Genomic DNA, 15,200 nt, shown 5'->3' with positions numbered 1-15,200 from the left:
CAGCCTGAGTCACAGAGGCCGACGTCAGGAAATCCTTCAGAGGGGTGAACCCCCGAAAAGCGCCTGGACCTGATGGTATACCCGGTCGTGTTCTAAGAACCTGTGCGGACCAACTGGCTGGAGTTTTTACGGACATTTTCAACCTCTCACTTCTGAGGTCTGAGGTCCCCACCTGCTTTAAAAGGGCATCAATTATACCAGTGCCCAAGAAGAGTAAGGTGACGTGCCTCAATGACTATCGACCAGTGGCACTAACGCCAGTGGTGATGAAGTGCTTTGAGAGGTTGATCATGGAGCAAATCAACTCCTACCACGACAAAAACCTGGACCCACTGCAGTTCGCTTACCGCCACAACAGATCAACGGTGGATGCGATCTCACTGGCCCTCCACTACGCTCTGGACCACTTGGACAACAGAAACTCATATGTCAGGCTGTTATTCATTGATTACAGCTCGGCATTTAACACAATCATCCCCTCCAAGCTGGTTACCAAACTCGCAGAACTGGGTCTCTGCACATCCCTCTGCAATTGGATCCTCGACTTCCTCATTCCCAGACCACAGTCTGTTCGTATTGGTGGAAATGTGTCGGCCTCGATAACAATCAGTACAGGAGCACCTCAAGGCTGCGTGCTCAGCCCCCTGCTGTACTCACTCTATACTCATGACTGCGTAGCCAGTCACAGTGCGAACTCCATCATCAAGTTCGCTGACGACACCACTGTTGTGGGACGTATCACTGATGGGGATGAGTCAGAGTATAGAAGAGAGATCGAGCAACTGTCCATATGGTGCCAGTGCAATAACCTGGCCCTCAACACCAGCAAAACCAAGGAACTGATTGTGGACTTTGGACGGAGTAGGAGAGGGACCCACAGCCCCATTTATATGGTTGAAAGAGTCAAGAGCTTCAAATTCCTGGGTGTGCACATCTCTGAAGATCTTTCCTGGTCCGAGAACACTAATGCAATTATCAAGAAAGCTCATCAGCGCCTCTACTTCCTGAGAAGATTACGGAGAGTCGGTTTGTCAAGGAGGACTCTCTCTAACTTCTACAGGTGCACAGTAGAGAGCATGCTGACTGGTTGCATCGTGGCTTGGTTTGGCAATCTGAGCGCCCTGGAGAGGAAAAGACTACAAAAAGTAGTAAACACTGCCCAGTCCATCATCGGCTCTGACCTTCCTTCCATCGACGGGATTTATCGCAGTCGCTGCCTCAAAAAGGCTGGCAGTATCATCAAAGACCCACACCATCCTGGCCACACACTCATCTCCCTGCTACCTTCAGGTAGAAGGTACAGGAGCCTGAAGACTGCAACAACCAGGTTCAAGAATAGCTACTAAACCTGGCTCGGACAAATCTCTGATTACTAATAACCCATTATCTGTTATTTGCACTTTATCAGTTTATTTATTCATGTGTGTATATATTTATATTATGGTATATGGACACACTTATCTGTTTTGTAGTAAATGCCTACTATGTTCTGTGTGCTTAAGCAAAGCAAGAATTTCATTGTCCTATACAGGGACACATGACAATAAACTCACTTGAACTTGATGCTTGGGCATGATCAGTCTTAATGCTGGGGCAGTTGGAGATCTTTTCATAATTGAGACACCCAAAGAAAGCTCTATAGTGGATTACAAAAGTAATGGTACTAGGTAGGGATTTGAAGATGAACTACTGATGTAGATGTGATGCCTATTCAATATCTTGAATCCTTGACAAATTTGAATCCCAGTATAACTACTTGGATACCCATTGACTCTGGCAAGTTTGGATGGGCTATAAAGCAGTCAGGCAGCATTACTGGTGATACTGTGGCCTTCCATGATTAACAATGCATTTTATGCTCGCTTTGAGCAAAAGGCCAACGGGGTGATGACATCCATCCCAGAGGGATCTTGGGGTCCGTTCTGCAATGGTCACAGTTGCAGAAGTAAGATCGGCCTCACCGACGGTGAGCACACGGATGGCAACTGGTCCGGATGTAATCCCTGGCCGCGTCTTTAGGAACTGCACGGTCCAACTAGCGTAATGTTCAGGGACATCTTTAATCTCTTCCTACGCCATTCTGAGGTACCCACCTGCTTCCAGAAGAACATTATCGTGGCTACCATCCAGTGGCCTTGACATCCACGATCATGAAGGGCATCAAGAGGCTGAATATGACTCGCATTAACTCCAACCTCCCAAGCAGACGATGCACTGCAGTTCACCCACTGCTACAACAGGTTCATGGTTGATGCCATCTCCCCGGCCCTACACTCATCCCTGCAACAACTTGATAATAAAGTCACCTAGGTCATATTCCTATTTGTCTACTATAGCTCTGCTTTCAATACTATTATCCCAACCAAGCTCATCTCCAATGTTGGGGAACTTGGAGTCAGCACTTCCCTCTGCAACTGGATTCTCGATTTCCTGACCAACAGACCATAATCAGTGAGGATAGGTGACAAATCATCCTCCTATGATAATTGCCAACACTGGTGCCCTGCAGCGAGACCAAGTGTAGGCTCGGCGATCGTTTCGCTGAACACCTCTGTTCAACCTGCCTAGGCCTATGCGATCTTCCAGTTGTGAAACATTTTAACTCTCCCTCCCATTTCCATATCGACCTTTCTGTCCGGGGTCACCTCCACTGTCAAAGTGAGGCCCAACACAAATTGGAGGAACAGCACCTCATATTTTGCTTGGCCAGCAGTATGAATATTATTTCTCTAACTTCAAGTAACCCTTCTTTCCCTTTCCATCCCTCCCCCACCCTAGTTCTCTGACTAGTTTCACTGTCTTTCTGAATAATTTTACTGATTGTATGCCTCCTTGTCAACTTCTCAGCCAACAATGAACCTTTCTACATTTCCTTATCGTCTGCTTTGATCTGTCGTTTTCACACCTTACCCATTCATATCTCTACTCCTTCTCCCCTGACCCGAAACGTCACCCATTCCTTCTCTCCAGAGATGCTGCCTGTCCCACTGAGTTACTCCAGCATTTTCTTTCGCTGTCAGCCCCGTGCTATACTAAAACACTCACAACTGTGCAGCTATATACCAATCGACAATTTCGCAGGCGACACCACCGTACTGGGCCAGATATTGAATAATGACAAGACGGAGTACTGAAAGGAAATTGAGAATCTTGTACTTTGGTGCCACAAAACCAACCTCCCTCAATATTAGCCAAATGAGATTGTGATTAACCTCAGGAAGCAAAGTAGTACAACACACCCTTATATCATTGATGGTGCTGAAGTAGAGATAGCCAAAAGCTTCAAGTGCCTTGGAATAAATATTATCAGCAATTTGTCCTGGACCAGCCACTTTAAAGCAATGGCCAAGACAACACACCACCTCTACTTCCTTGGCAGGATTAGGAAGTTTGGCATGTCCCCACTAATCTTCACCGACTTCTACAGATTTGCCATGGAAAACATTTTATCGGGAAGCATCACAGCCTGAAACAGCTCCATCCAAGACCGCAAGGAATTGCAGAGTTGTAGACGTAGTCCTGCCCATCACGCAAAGCAACCACCCTTCCATTTACTCCATCTACACTTTACACTGCTTCAGCAAGGCCAACACCACAATCAAGGACCAGTCTCACCCGTCGCTCCCTGTTCTCCCCCCCCCCCCCCCTCCCCTTCCATCAGTCAAGACATACAGAAGTTTGAAAAATGCATACCTCCAGATTCAGGGACAGATTCCTCCCATCTGTTATCAACTGAAAGGTCCTCTCAGCAGTTAGAATGTGGTCCTGACCTCCCATTTACATCATTGGAGGCGTTTGCACTCTTTAATCAGACTTTATCTTACACTAAATGATGTACCCTTTATCCTGATTGTAATGATAGATTGTCTTTTCTGACTGGATAGCATGTAAACAAAAGCTTTTTACTTTGTGACAATAAAAAACAAAATTAATTAAGATTAATTAACAAGATCCTTAATGGCACTGGTGTACAGAGGGATCTTGGAGTTCAATTCCATGACTCGCTAGAAGTGGGAACAAAAATGAAAGAGTGGTAAAGAAGGCATATGGTATGCTTGCCTTCATTGGGGGTGGGGAATTGAATATGAGAGTCAGGAAGTCATGATACAATTTCAATGGACTTTGGTAAGGCCACATTTAGAATATTCTGAACGAGCCCATTAGAGGTGGAGACTTTGGAAAGGGTGCAAGTGTTTTACCAGAATTGATGCCTACATTGGGAGATATTAGCTACAGGAAGAGCTTGGACAGACTTGGATTGTTTTCTGTAGAACGCTGGACCTGATTAAATAAAATGAGAAGCGTAGATAGGGTAGACACAAACCTTTTTCCCAGGATGAAAATATCAAATGCTAGAGCATGTAGCTTTAGGTGAGAGGCAGCAGAGAGAATGTGCAGGATGTTTTTACACACAGATGGTTGTGAGTGCCTGGAGCATGCTATCTGGGGTGATTGCAGAGACTGATATCGGCATTTAAGAGTTTTAGATAGGTACATGGTTTGAAGGGATATGATTATGTGCAGGCAGTGTTGGTCTTGGCATCATATTAGCCCATTGTGTTCCTGTGCTGTACTATTGTGTTCTATGATTTAAAAATTTAAGAATGGAAACCATGCAAAGGCATCCCTATTGGGTTGAAAAACAAAGAATTACAATACAATGATAAAGAATACATCAGAGATAAAGGATGCCACAGGTGAATTCATTCGAGCTAACTTATTATTATGGCTGGGGTGAAAATCCAAGTGGTAGCTAAAGTGTGGATTTGATGAAGAGAATGGATCGCATTGGAGGGACAAAAACTGGAGAACCGAGGTTTTGCAAGTGTAAAGAGAATGTAGTTGAGTTTAAGTGAAGATGTTTTTGAAAGGTATGAAGCAATGTCAGGTCATTAAAGACCCAGCTTCTATTGTGCTATCAGTAGTGTATTCCTCAGTGGGTTCTGTGTACAAGAGAGAATTGAAGGTGTGGATAGGAAAATTAGTACCAGATTTGTGGTAATGACACATGGGGACCTGAGGGAAAGAGGTTTGACTTGTTGGCTAGCTATGTAAAATAAGCAAATGACAGTTTACATTTTCTTAAGACTCCAGATTGAAGATTGCCTCTATGTTGTTTATGAGAGCAGGTTTAAACCGGGAACATTCTTTAATTAAATTTTGTCCAGTGAAAGTGAACTTGTGAATCAGACAAGTGCTGAATCAGAAGGTACACAAAAATGCTGGAGAAACTCAGTGGGTGTAGCAGCATCTATGGAGCGAAAGAAATAGGCAACGTTTCGGGCCAAAACTCTTCTTCAGACTTAAGACTTAAGTGCTGAATCAGACTTGCCAATGAGGCTCCAAGGTGCAGCATGGTCAGTTTATATACTGTTGAGTAATTATTAACCATAAATAAAATCCCAGGCAAGTAGCTGATGCTTGTTTGAAGTCGTAGGGTGCAGGTAGAGCAAATGTCCATGTTTTTAAATTGGCAGATTTAAAGGATTTGAAATGCAAACCAATTTCCTTTAAAACGTTGTTCTTTGTTTGCAGCAAGATTTTCTCCACCTCAGCTACACGAGATGTCATCTTGTTTTTTACGACAACCCCTTGAAATGACAGTGGAGGAACCTGAACCCATTGACGATAGCTCCATGTCTTTATTTTAAAGCAAAAATAGTTTCTAAAGTTAATTTGTTGACTATGAATGTAACATTCATTGTACAGGTCTCAGTCTGGCTCACTCGTAATCTGAAAACATAATCACCAGAACTCCAATCAGCTCTTCTAAAGATATTAATTGCATGTAGCTATTTATAAAGTGCCTGAATTTACTGGTCAGTTGCTCACCCATAAATCATGCACAAAGCAATTCCAATCTTGTATTTTTCATACAATCTGATACATAAGCAATTAGCCCCATTGTTCAACATATTTGTCAACTATGTTCTTATAGCCTAGCATGTATTGTACTTTAATCCAAAAGTTATTATGTATAGAGAAGGAATGAATTGAGAATTATTTAACAATCTAAAATCAGTGGCATCTTGCCATCTTTTCAAACATTAGCCACTGCACCTAAATCACGACTTTAGCACTCTTGAGAAAGATGTTCTTGGAAGCACTGCAAAACAAGTACAATTATGTATACATTTGAACAAAATGGCTTTTCAAAGATTCTAGTCTGAATTTGGCTTCTGATTTCAGTAAATTTTAAATTGCAAAAAATAAATTCAGTGTTTACAATTTAGACCCACAGGTCTATCTATAATGGTCGACCTGCAATATTTTATACTGAAAATTAACTACATGTACTTATAAAAATCTCAATATTGAATAAAGTTTCTAAATATTGTATTTTTTTTATTTTCTGGTTTAATGTAATTTTCATATTGAAGAATTTTGAAGCTTCAGGTTGGCACCAATAGCGTGTTTCCTGCAACACTTTGCTTTGCTGATTGAAACAACAGTTTAAGACAAATAGCAAATTACCATTTTCCAGGAGTTTAAAAGAAGAATTTCAAGTCTGAGCTAGAGCTAAGTTATTCTGGCACCCACTTGCCATTTTGTATTAGCAGATAATCTAATACCGCTTTTAAAAACAGAGAGGTCATTTTATTCCATGCACGATTTTAGGGCTCAGTTCTAAAATTAACCTCTAGCGAAGTATGGACTATAGATCAGAATTTCAGCTCTCAACATGGGGTTACATATTAAATGAATCATAAGAACAGGCCATGCGTTTCAACATCCTGGTATAGACATTCCATTTGAGCCCCCCTCCATTTATTTTATCTATCAAATCATTATTTTCCATTGTGTTTGTTTAACATCCCCTTAATTGTAATTATGGTCTGCTTCACCCACTCCATGTTATTAACAAGTAACACATTTTCAATATTCTTTAATTACAAAAGGTTCTTCTAAATTTCCTATTGAATTCCCTGATGACTTTTATAATGCCCTCTAGCTATGCTTTTCCTAGTGAGAAATGTTTCCACTTATTCACACCCTTCACAATTTAAAAGATCTCTTTTAGATCACCTTGGTTTTAAGAGAAAAACATTCAGGTTCTTCAGTTGTGCTACTTTCAATTACGAGGAGACTTGGCTTACTTATTTGACACTATATCATAAATGAATTCTAAAATTAGCAAGATCACACAATTTTCTTACAGATATTTTAAAATACTTATATGGATGCAGACATAGGATGATGGAGAATATTGTGTTGACTGAGCTGAAGTTCTATTTCAATTCAACAACAGTGTTACTGATCCTGTAGTCAAACAATTGGCAGGGTGGGTTTTAACATGACTTACCGCAGTGTGTTTAAACTAAATCACATTCATTTATTTTTGTTTGGTTTATACTCACGCAGGACCAATTGCACCAAACGCATTCTGTGGACTGAGACAGTCATGCAGGTTTATGATTTCAGTGAGTGATTTTTGGGAATATTCATGAAACTGAACCTTATTTATGCACCTGGAGATTTATTTTAATGTCATCCTTTGTTGTTTTGACTTCAAATTTATCAATGTTTGACACAAAACATGGATCACACCAACCAAAATAAAGTTGGAATTAAGATTTTTAAAAACAATGTGTATAAAAGTTTATTCAAAAGAATGCATGTAATTACAAAAACATCCTACAAATGACTTCCCTCATTACATGTAGTCAATTGCTCCGAAGTAGGCAAAGGCCAATCGGTATTCCAATAAATAACCTTCCTAGATATGCCTGGCTTTCTTCACTTTAGGTTCTTCATTGACTTTGCTTTGCTGTGGAGTAGATCTTGGGATGCTGACTCCAGGAATCTGTCACAAGAAATTAATTTTCAAAGTTTGTACACTGAAGTCTTTCAACTGAGAAACAGGTGACAACAGAAAAAAAATGATTGAAAGAAATTTGAGTTATTTAGTAAAGTTGTCTTTCAAATGAATAACCCTTTAATATTTTGCTAGTAAATAATACATTCTAAAAAAAACCAATTCAGTTGAAAACAAGGAAGTAATTTAAAATAGCAAGAATAAAATATTAAACCACCAGTAAATTGTTCAATCTAGAATGTGAAAAGTACATGAAGTTTGTACAATAATGAAATTGATTGGATGTTATTGAATAGCAGCCATACTAATTAGAGAAATGAACCAAAAATCCCATTTGCTAGGATGCTACCTCACTAAAGATAGACACAAAATGCTGGAGTAACTCAGCAGGTCAGGCAGCATCTCTGGAGAGAAGGAATGGGGGAAGTTTGGGGTCGAGACCCTTCCTCAGACTGATGTCAGGGGAGGGACAAAGATAGAATGTAGTCAGAGACTGTGTCCCACTACATTCTATCTTTGTCCCGCCCCCTCCCCTGACATCAATCTGACGAAGGGTCTTGACCTGAAACGTCACCCATTCCTTCTCCAGAGATGCTGCCTGACCCGCTAAATTACTTCAGCATTTTGTGTCGACGTTCGATTTAAACCAGCATCTGCAGTTTTTTCCTGCACATACTACCTGACCAATTGGGTAACACAATAGAAATTATCTTGAAGAGTTTGTCATCCAACAACTTTGTTTGCCTCAAGCCTTTTCACCAACCAGACTTACTATTTGGAACAAAGCAATTAATACAAGTGCTTGGTAATTATTTTGGGTGTTGAACTGTAGAAGGAGGGAAGATAACGACATTTGTCTTATCCTGTTTAAGCACAGAACTAAATTAAAATAAGCTGAACTGAATGAAGAGCTCTTTCTAAAAACCTAATGGATATGCTTTGAAAGACTACACAGCACAGGGCACAATGGAAAGAGAATTGCATGTTTGTGGAACGTGTGAAAGCATGTTGGAGAGAAGTCTGGTTGGGAAATTTAGCTGGAAACATGATGTTATATTCAAATTTACAGTTTTGATTATTGAAGTGAGACCAAAAAAAACAACCAAGCTGGTTTATTTGGAATAAATACAACGTATACACATAGAAAAGCCTGCTACTTGTAATTTGACCAAAACTCAATGCTTACCACTGGATCAACCAATCCCATTCTGATTTTCTGGTGCTGCATATTTGATGAATCCACTGTGATTGTCACAGTTACCTTGTCAAACATTTTGAATAATGTCCCTTCCACTGTTATAGATGGAATCTGTTAGATCATGAAAAGATTGTTCGTAATTCAAAAATCATTCTTCAACTCACCATCTATTGTTCATACAATTAATTTAATTCACGTTTCCACCCTTTAAACAATTTCTTTTCATTTCATGAAGCAATTTTTAATATGCCCTCTGAGAACTTTATAAACTTCAGAGATCAACTCTCAATCTTCCAAAAGATTATGGGAATATGGGCTTATTTTAGTAAATCTATCATAAAATTGTGCTTTTATCCCTAAATCAATTTAACAAAACAAGTCCTCAGATCCTTTGTAAGAAAGATTTGTGTAAAGTTATATGAGGATAAGAATAAAACAGAACTTCAAGTATTGCACCATGGTTAATTGTAAAAAGATTGGAAAGAAATTCTGTACCTCTTCATTGTACTGCATCTTTAGGGATTGCTTGCCTTTCTCTTCAAAGAAAACTGTTCCCTCCAACCCAAACTTTGGAATGAGCACGACAATAGCATTCTTTTTCACAAAAAGAATGTAACCAATTTCATCAACAATTCCTTTGTTTTTAAAGAATAACTGTAACAACATTGGACAGAACAGGTTTAGTAGTTTGTGGTAAATGCACAACAAAGTAAAACCCAAAACTCACTGGCATATTAATTATATATTCAACATGAGTTGCTTTAAAACTAGAATATTGCCGTAATAGTTCTGATTATTTTAATCACAAATGAAAATTAGCTTCATTGATTCACACAAGCTGTTTGAAAAGTAGTAAAATGAAATTATATGTGGGTCAAGAATAGAAAGGATCTCAATTAAACTGCCAAAGAAAAACACAACTTAGGTATATACTGAGTCTTGGATCACAAAACACATCATTAAAAGTTTGACAAAATGTAATCAAGTTCATGAAACCATCAGATTTATTTGTTAAAAAAAATTACGAGTGAGATAATCTGCTATATTTTGGCGAGACCTCACTTTGGGATGTTATGTATACGTTTTACTTGCATATACAGTGCCCTCCATAAAGACCCATCATATATTTATTTGCCTCTGTACTCCTCAATTTCAGATTTGTAATAGAACAAATCACATGTGGTTAAAGTGCACATTGTCAGATTTTAATAAAGGCCATTTTTATATATTTTGGTTTCACCATGTAGAAATGACAGCAGCGTTTCTGCATAGTCCCCCCCATTTCAGGGCACCATAATGTTTGGGACACATGGCTTCACGGGTGTTTCATTGCTCAGGTGTGTTTAATTGCCTCCTTAATGCAGGTATAAGAGAGCTCTCAGCATCCAGTCTTTCCATCACCTTTGGAAACTTTTATTGCTGTTTATCGACATGAGGACCAAAGTTGTGCCAATGAAAGTTAAAGAAGCCATTATGAGACTGAGAAACAAGAATAAAACTGTTAGAGACATCAGCCAAACCATAGGCTTACCAAAATGTGGAACATCATTAAGAAGAAAGAAAGCACTGGTGAGCTTACTAATCGCATGGGGACTGGCAGGCCAAGGAAAAATGCTGATGACAGAAGAATTCTCTCTATAATAAAGAAAAAAAACCCAAACACCTGTCTGACAGATCAGAAACACTTCAGGAATCAGAAATACAGAGGTTACACTGCAAGATGCAAACCACTGGTTAGCTGCAAAAATAGGATGGCCAGGTTAGTTTGCCAAGAAGTACTTAAAAGAGCAACCACAGTTCTGGAAAAAAGTATTGTAGACAGATGAGATGAAGATTAACTTATATCAGAATGATGGCAAGAGCAAAGTATTGAGGAGAGAAGGAACTGCCCAAGATCCAAAGCATACCACATTGTGAAACACGGTGGTGAGGGTGTTATGGCCTAGGCATTTATAGCTGCTGAAGGTACTGGCTCACTTATCTTCATTGATACAACTGCTGATGGTAGTAGCATAATGAATTCTGAAGTGTATAAACACATCTTATCTGCTCAAGTTCAAACAAATGCCTCACAACTCATTGGCCGGCAGTTCATTCTACAGCAAGACAATGATCCCAAACATACTGCTAAAGCAACAAAGGAGTTTTTCAAAGCTAACAAAATTGTCAATTCTTGAGTGGCCAAGTTAATCACCCGATCTGAACCCAACTGAGCATGTCTTTTATATGCTGAAGAGAAAACTGAAGGGGACTAGTCCCCTAAACTAACATAAGCTAAAGATGGCTGCAAAACAGACCTGGCAGAGCATTTCCAGAGAAGACACCCAGCAACTGGTGATGTCTATAAATCGCAGACTTCAAGCAGTCATTGCATGCAAAGGATATGCAATAAAATACTAAACATTACTACTTTCATTTACATGACATTGCTGTGTCCCAAACATTATGGTCCCTTGAAATGGAGGGGCTATGTATAAACACTGCTGTAATTTCTACATGGTGAAACCAAAATGTATAAAAATGACCTTTATTAAAATCTGACAATGTGCACTTTAACCACATGTGATTTTTTTCTATTACAAATCTCAAACTGTGGAGTACGGAGGCAAATAAATAAATGATGGGTCTTTGTCCCAAACATTATGGAGGGCACTGTAGACACTGAAGAGGATGTATAAAATATTGACAAGGATGGCTGGTACTGGGAGTGTGCGGGTATGGCTACGGGGGACAGGTCAACGGGTTGCCTCTGTTAATATCTTGCCTAATTGTGTAATCAAATGGAGATCTGCTAAATTCTGAAAGGTTTCAGTATAGTGGACACAGAAAACATTCCCAGTTGAATGGAAATGCAAAACTAAAAGGACATCAGTACAAAGTTGTTACGAACAAATCCGGAAAAATAAAACTCTAATAAGATAGGAGGCTTGAATGGATCACAAATTGCATCATGTGCTGCAATTGTCTACATAACTGGATGTGCATGATTAAATAGTAATTCTTGTACATTGCTGTAATACATTAATGGAAGGTTAAGTTTAAACAAAATCCTGAACTTTAGATTGGGAAACAGTGATGGATAAATTCTCCAGTTTCCTAAATGACTTCCTCAGAAGTCATCTTTATTTCAGCTTTGGCTTTACATTACAATGAGGAATTGGGCAAAAGTAGAAGGTAGAACAGAAAAAATACAAACAAAATGTATTGTTTATGTATCCTTGAGTTGCTCAGTAATTAAAAACTTCCTACCCAATGAACAGATGCAAAACAGTGATTCTTTAAATTTATAAAAATGGGTCATTTCTACTATATGAAGCTGTTGAGGATTAAAGAAAAAGGACATATATTAATTATGAAGAGTAAATATTGTGTCGTTATTTTGTTTTACCTGGGTGTGGCATGCCACAGAAGCTCGCTGGGAATATTGTGCCATTTTATGCCGATAATTGAGGTTATTACACAAAGCTTGTTGTTTGTGTTTATCCATGATATCTGGATAGGTGGAGTCAGCATCGATTGCCACAGCTAAGAGGCGATGTACTATTATATCTGAATACCTACAATGAGGCAAAACACAGATAAATAACTCAATGATCAAGCAATATTCATCAAAATGTTGGCCAGAAAATCCAGAAGGAACATTGAAGATCCAAACAACCTCATATATGTGAAATGTAAGGTCCAGATTTTGCAGTATTCTTCTTAGAAACATAGAAAATAGATGTAGGAGTAGGCCATTCGGCCCTTCGAGCCTGCACCGCCATTCAATATGATCATGGCTGATCATCCAACTCAGTATCCTGTACCTGCCTTCTCTCCATATCCCCTGATCCCTTTTGCCACGAGGGCCACATCTAACTCCCTCTTAAATATAGCCAATGAACTGGCCTCAACTACCTTCTGTGGCAGAGAGTTCCAGAGACTCACCACTCTCTGCGTGAAAAATGTTTTTCTCATCATTCTCGGACAGTCTCAGAATCAAGGATGTTTCCACTCCTATTCTGTAGATTGTGAGATGGCTGGAGAGTAATGGCGTACGCACACATCTGCGACAGATAGAGTGAGTGGGCAGATGGCATGAGAGGAGATGCACTCCTGTGGTTTTCATTGGGCTCTCCTATCTCCTTATCAAGCAACACAAGATTTTCAGTGCCATCATAAATATTCCTTTAGAGACACAAGGAGCTGAAGATGCTGGTTTACAAAAAAGCACAAAGTACTGGAGAAACTCAGTGGGTCAGGCAGCATCTCTGTAGGAAATGGATAGCTGACATTTTGAGTCCGGTCCCTTCTTCAGACTGCTGAAGAATGAATGTAGACAAAAGTGCTGGAGAAACTCAGCGGGTGAGGCAGCATCTATGGAGCGAAGGAATAGGTGACGTTTCGGGTCGAGACCCTTCTTCAGACTGATGTGAGGGCGGGAAGAAGAAAGGAAGATGCGGAGACAGTAGGCTGTGGGAGAGCTTGGAAGGGGAGGGGAAGGAGGGAGAAAGCAAGGACTACCTGAAATTGGAGGTCAATGTTCATACCGCTGGGGTGTAAACTACCCAAGCGAAATATGAGGAGCGGCTCCTCCAATTTGCGGTGGGACTCACTCTGGCCATGAAGGAGGCCCAAGACAGAAAGGTCGGATTTGGAATGGGAGGGGGAGTTGAAGTGCTGAGCCACCGGGAGATCAGGTTGGTTAATGCGAACTGGGCGGAGGTGTTGGGCGAAGCGATCGCCAAGCCTGCGCTTGGTCTCACCGATGTAGAGCAGTTGACACCTAGAACAGCGGATGCAATAGAGGTTGGAGGAGGTGCAGGTGAACCTCTGCCTCACCTGGAAAGACTGCTTGGGTCCTTGGATGGAGTCGAGGGGGGAGGTAAAGCGACAAATGTAGCATTTCCTGCGGTTGCAAGGGAAGGTAGCAGGGGAGTGGGTGATTTGGGTGGGAAGGGACAAATTGATCAGGGAATTACTGATTGAGCGGTCTCGGCGGAAAGCCGAAAGAGGAGGAGATGGGAAGATTTGGCCAGTGGTGGGATCTCGTTGGAGGTGGCAAAAATGTCGGAGGATTATCTGTTGTATGTGACGGCTGGTTAGGTGGAAGGTGAGGACAAGAGGGACTCTGTCCTTGTTACGAATGGGGGGGGATGGTGAGTGGGAGAGGGGCTACGGGATATAGAGGAGATCCTGGTGAGAGCCTCATCTATAGTCGAAGAGGGGAATCCCCATTCCCTAAAGAATGAGGACATCTCCGATGCCCTGGTTTGGAACACACCATCCTGGGTATAGAAGCGGCGTAGACGGAGGAATTGAGAGTAGGGGGATAGAGTCCCTACAGGAAGCAGGGGGGGGAAGAAGAGTAGTTAAGATAGCCATGAGAGTCAGTGGGTTTGTAATAGACAAAGATTGTGGTACGCAAAGAATTGCTGAAGAATGAATGTTCTTGTGAAAAGAACAGCAGCATTGGGATTTTCATGTACGTACAGTTTACTTCTAAAACCTTAAGCTACAATCACTGATCCAACATACCTTTTGGGGCTGCAATGTTTACATGCGTTTTTTATAGATGGAAATCAACTGAACAAATGCACTTTTTAAATGATTACAAAATAGCTTCACAATAAAATATTCTGAGTTACATAACGTCTAAGTGAACATTCATGTTACGGAAAATCATAAAATACAGCTTTAGGGATTACCTAGCTCCGAAAACCCCAATTTTGTGTATTTTCCTCGCAAGATTGTAACGGATTTTTTTTCCTAATTTTTAGGTTCATTTACACTACTTCAGTTTTTACTTTGGCAAATATGCGTATTAAACTCTTTATGCAACGCTTAATGTAATGTTCAAAACGTTATTCAAAATGGTTTCCTGTTTGCAAGTGTTCTTCGGGATTGACTGCTCAGTTAGCTGAACGGCATCACAGAACCAGGGTATCAGGGAATTGATATCCAACAGAAGCAATCATCTGATAATGGAAAGTTCCTATGACTGGGATTGTTGGATCTTTATGGGGAGCGTTTTTTATGATGTCATCAGCATTGTTGCTTCTCCTTGGACCAATACAGAAATCAGATTGATATTTATACAGTGAAACATTAAATAAGAAATGCACAGCATTTAGTCAATAGTCTAATTGGATTGAACCTTTTAACAAAAGAACAGCATTACCTACATCCAACTAAATAAACTTTGCA

At 40.2% G+C, this 15,200-nt stretch overlaps 2 protein-coding genes across 7 annotated transcripts in view; one reads left to right on the top strand and one right to left on the bottom strand.

Moving 5' to 3' along the window:
- The window catches only part of bora (BORA aurora kinase A activator), a 36,170-nt gene extending 28,592 nt beyond the window's left edge, over nt 1-7,578 (top strand). For all 6 annotated transcript variants that reach the window (XM_033023021.1, XM_033023020.1, XM_033023023.1 and 3 more), the window contains one exon: nt 5,536-7,578. In XM_033023021.1, coding sequence (XP_032878912.1) covers nt 5,536-5,651 — 116 coding nt within the window. In that variant the 3' untranslated portion in view covers nt 5,652-7,578. The remainder of the gene's footprint in view (nt 1-5,535) is intronic.
- A 6-nt stretch (nt 7,579-7,584) lies between these two features.
- dis3 (DIS3 homolog, exosome endoribonuclease and 3'-5' exoribonuclease) overlaps nt 7,585-15,200 on the bottom strand; it is a 40,508-nt gene continuing 32,892 nt past the window's right edge. The window contains exons 18-21 of the mRNA XM_033023019.1: nt 12,403-12,571; nt 9,510-9,668; nt 9,003-9,125; nt 7,585-7,804 (exon numbers count right to left, since the gene is read on the bottom strand). Coding sequence (XP_032878910.1) covers nt 7,718-7,804; nt 9,003-9,125; nt 9,510-9,668; nt 12,403-12,571 — 538 coding nt within the window. The 3' untranslated portion in view covers nt 7,585-7,717. The remainder of the gene's footprint in view (nt 7,805-9,002; nt 9,126-9,509; nt 9,669-12,402; nt 12,572-15,200) is intronic.

Source organism: Amblyraja radiata, chromosome 6 (assembly GCF_010909765.2).
Source record: "Amblyraja radiata isolate CabotCenter1 chromosome 6, sAmbRad1.1.pri, whole genome shotgun sequence".
Classification (NCBI taxonomy): Eukaryota; Metazoa; Chordata; class Chondrichthyes; order Rajiformes; family Rajidae; genus Amblyraja; species Amblyraja radiata.
The sequence above is the reverse complement of the archived record's forward strand: the minus strand, read 5'-3'. Positions and strand labels throughout refer to the sequence as shown.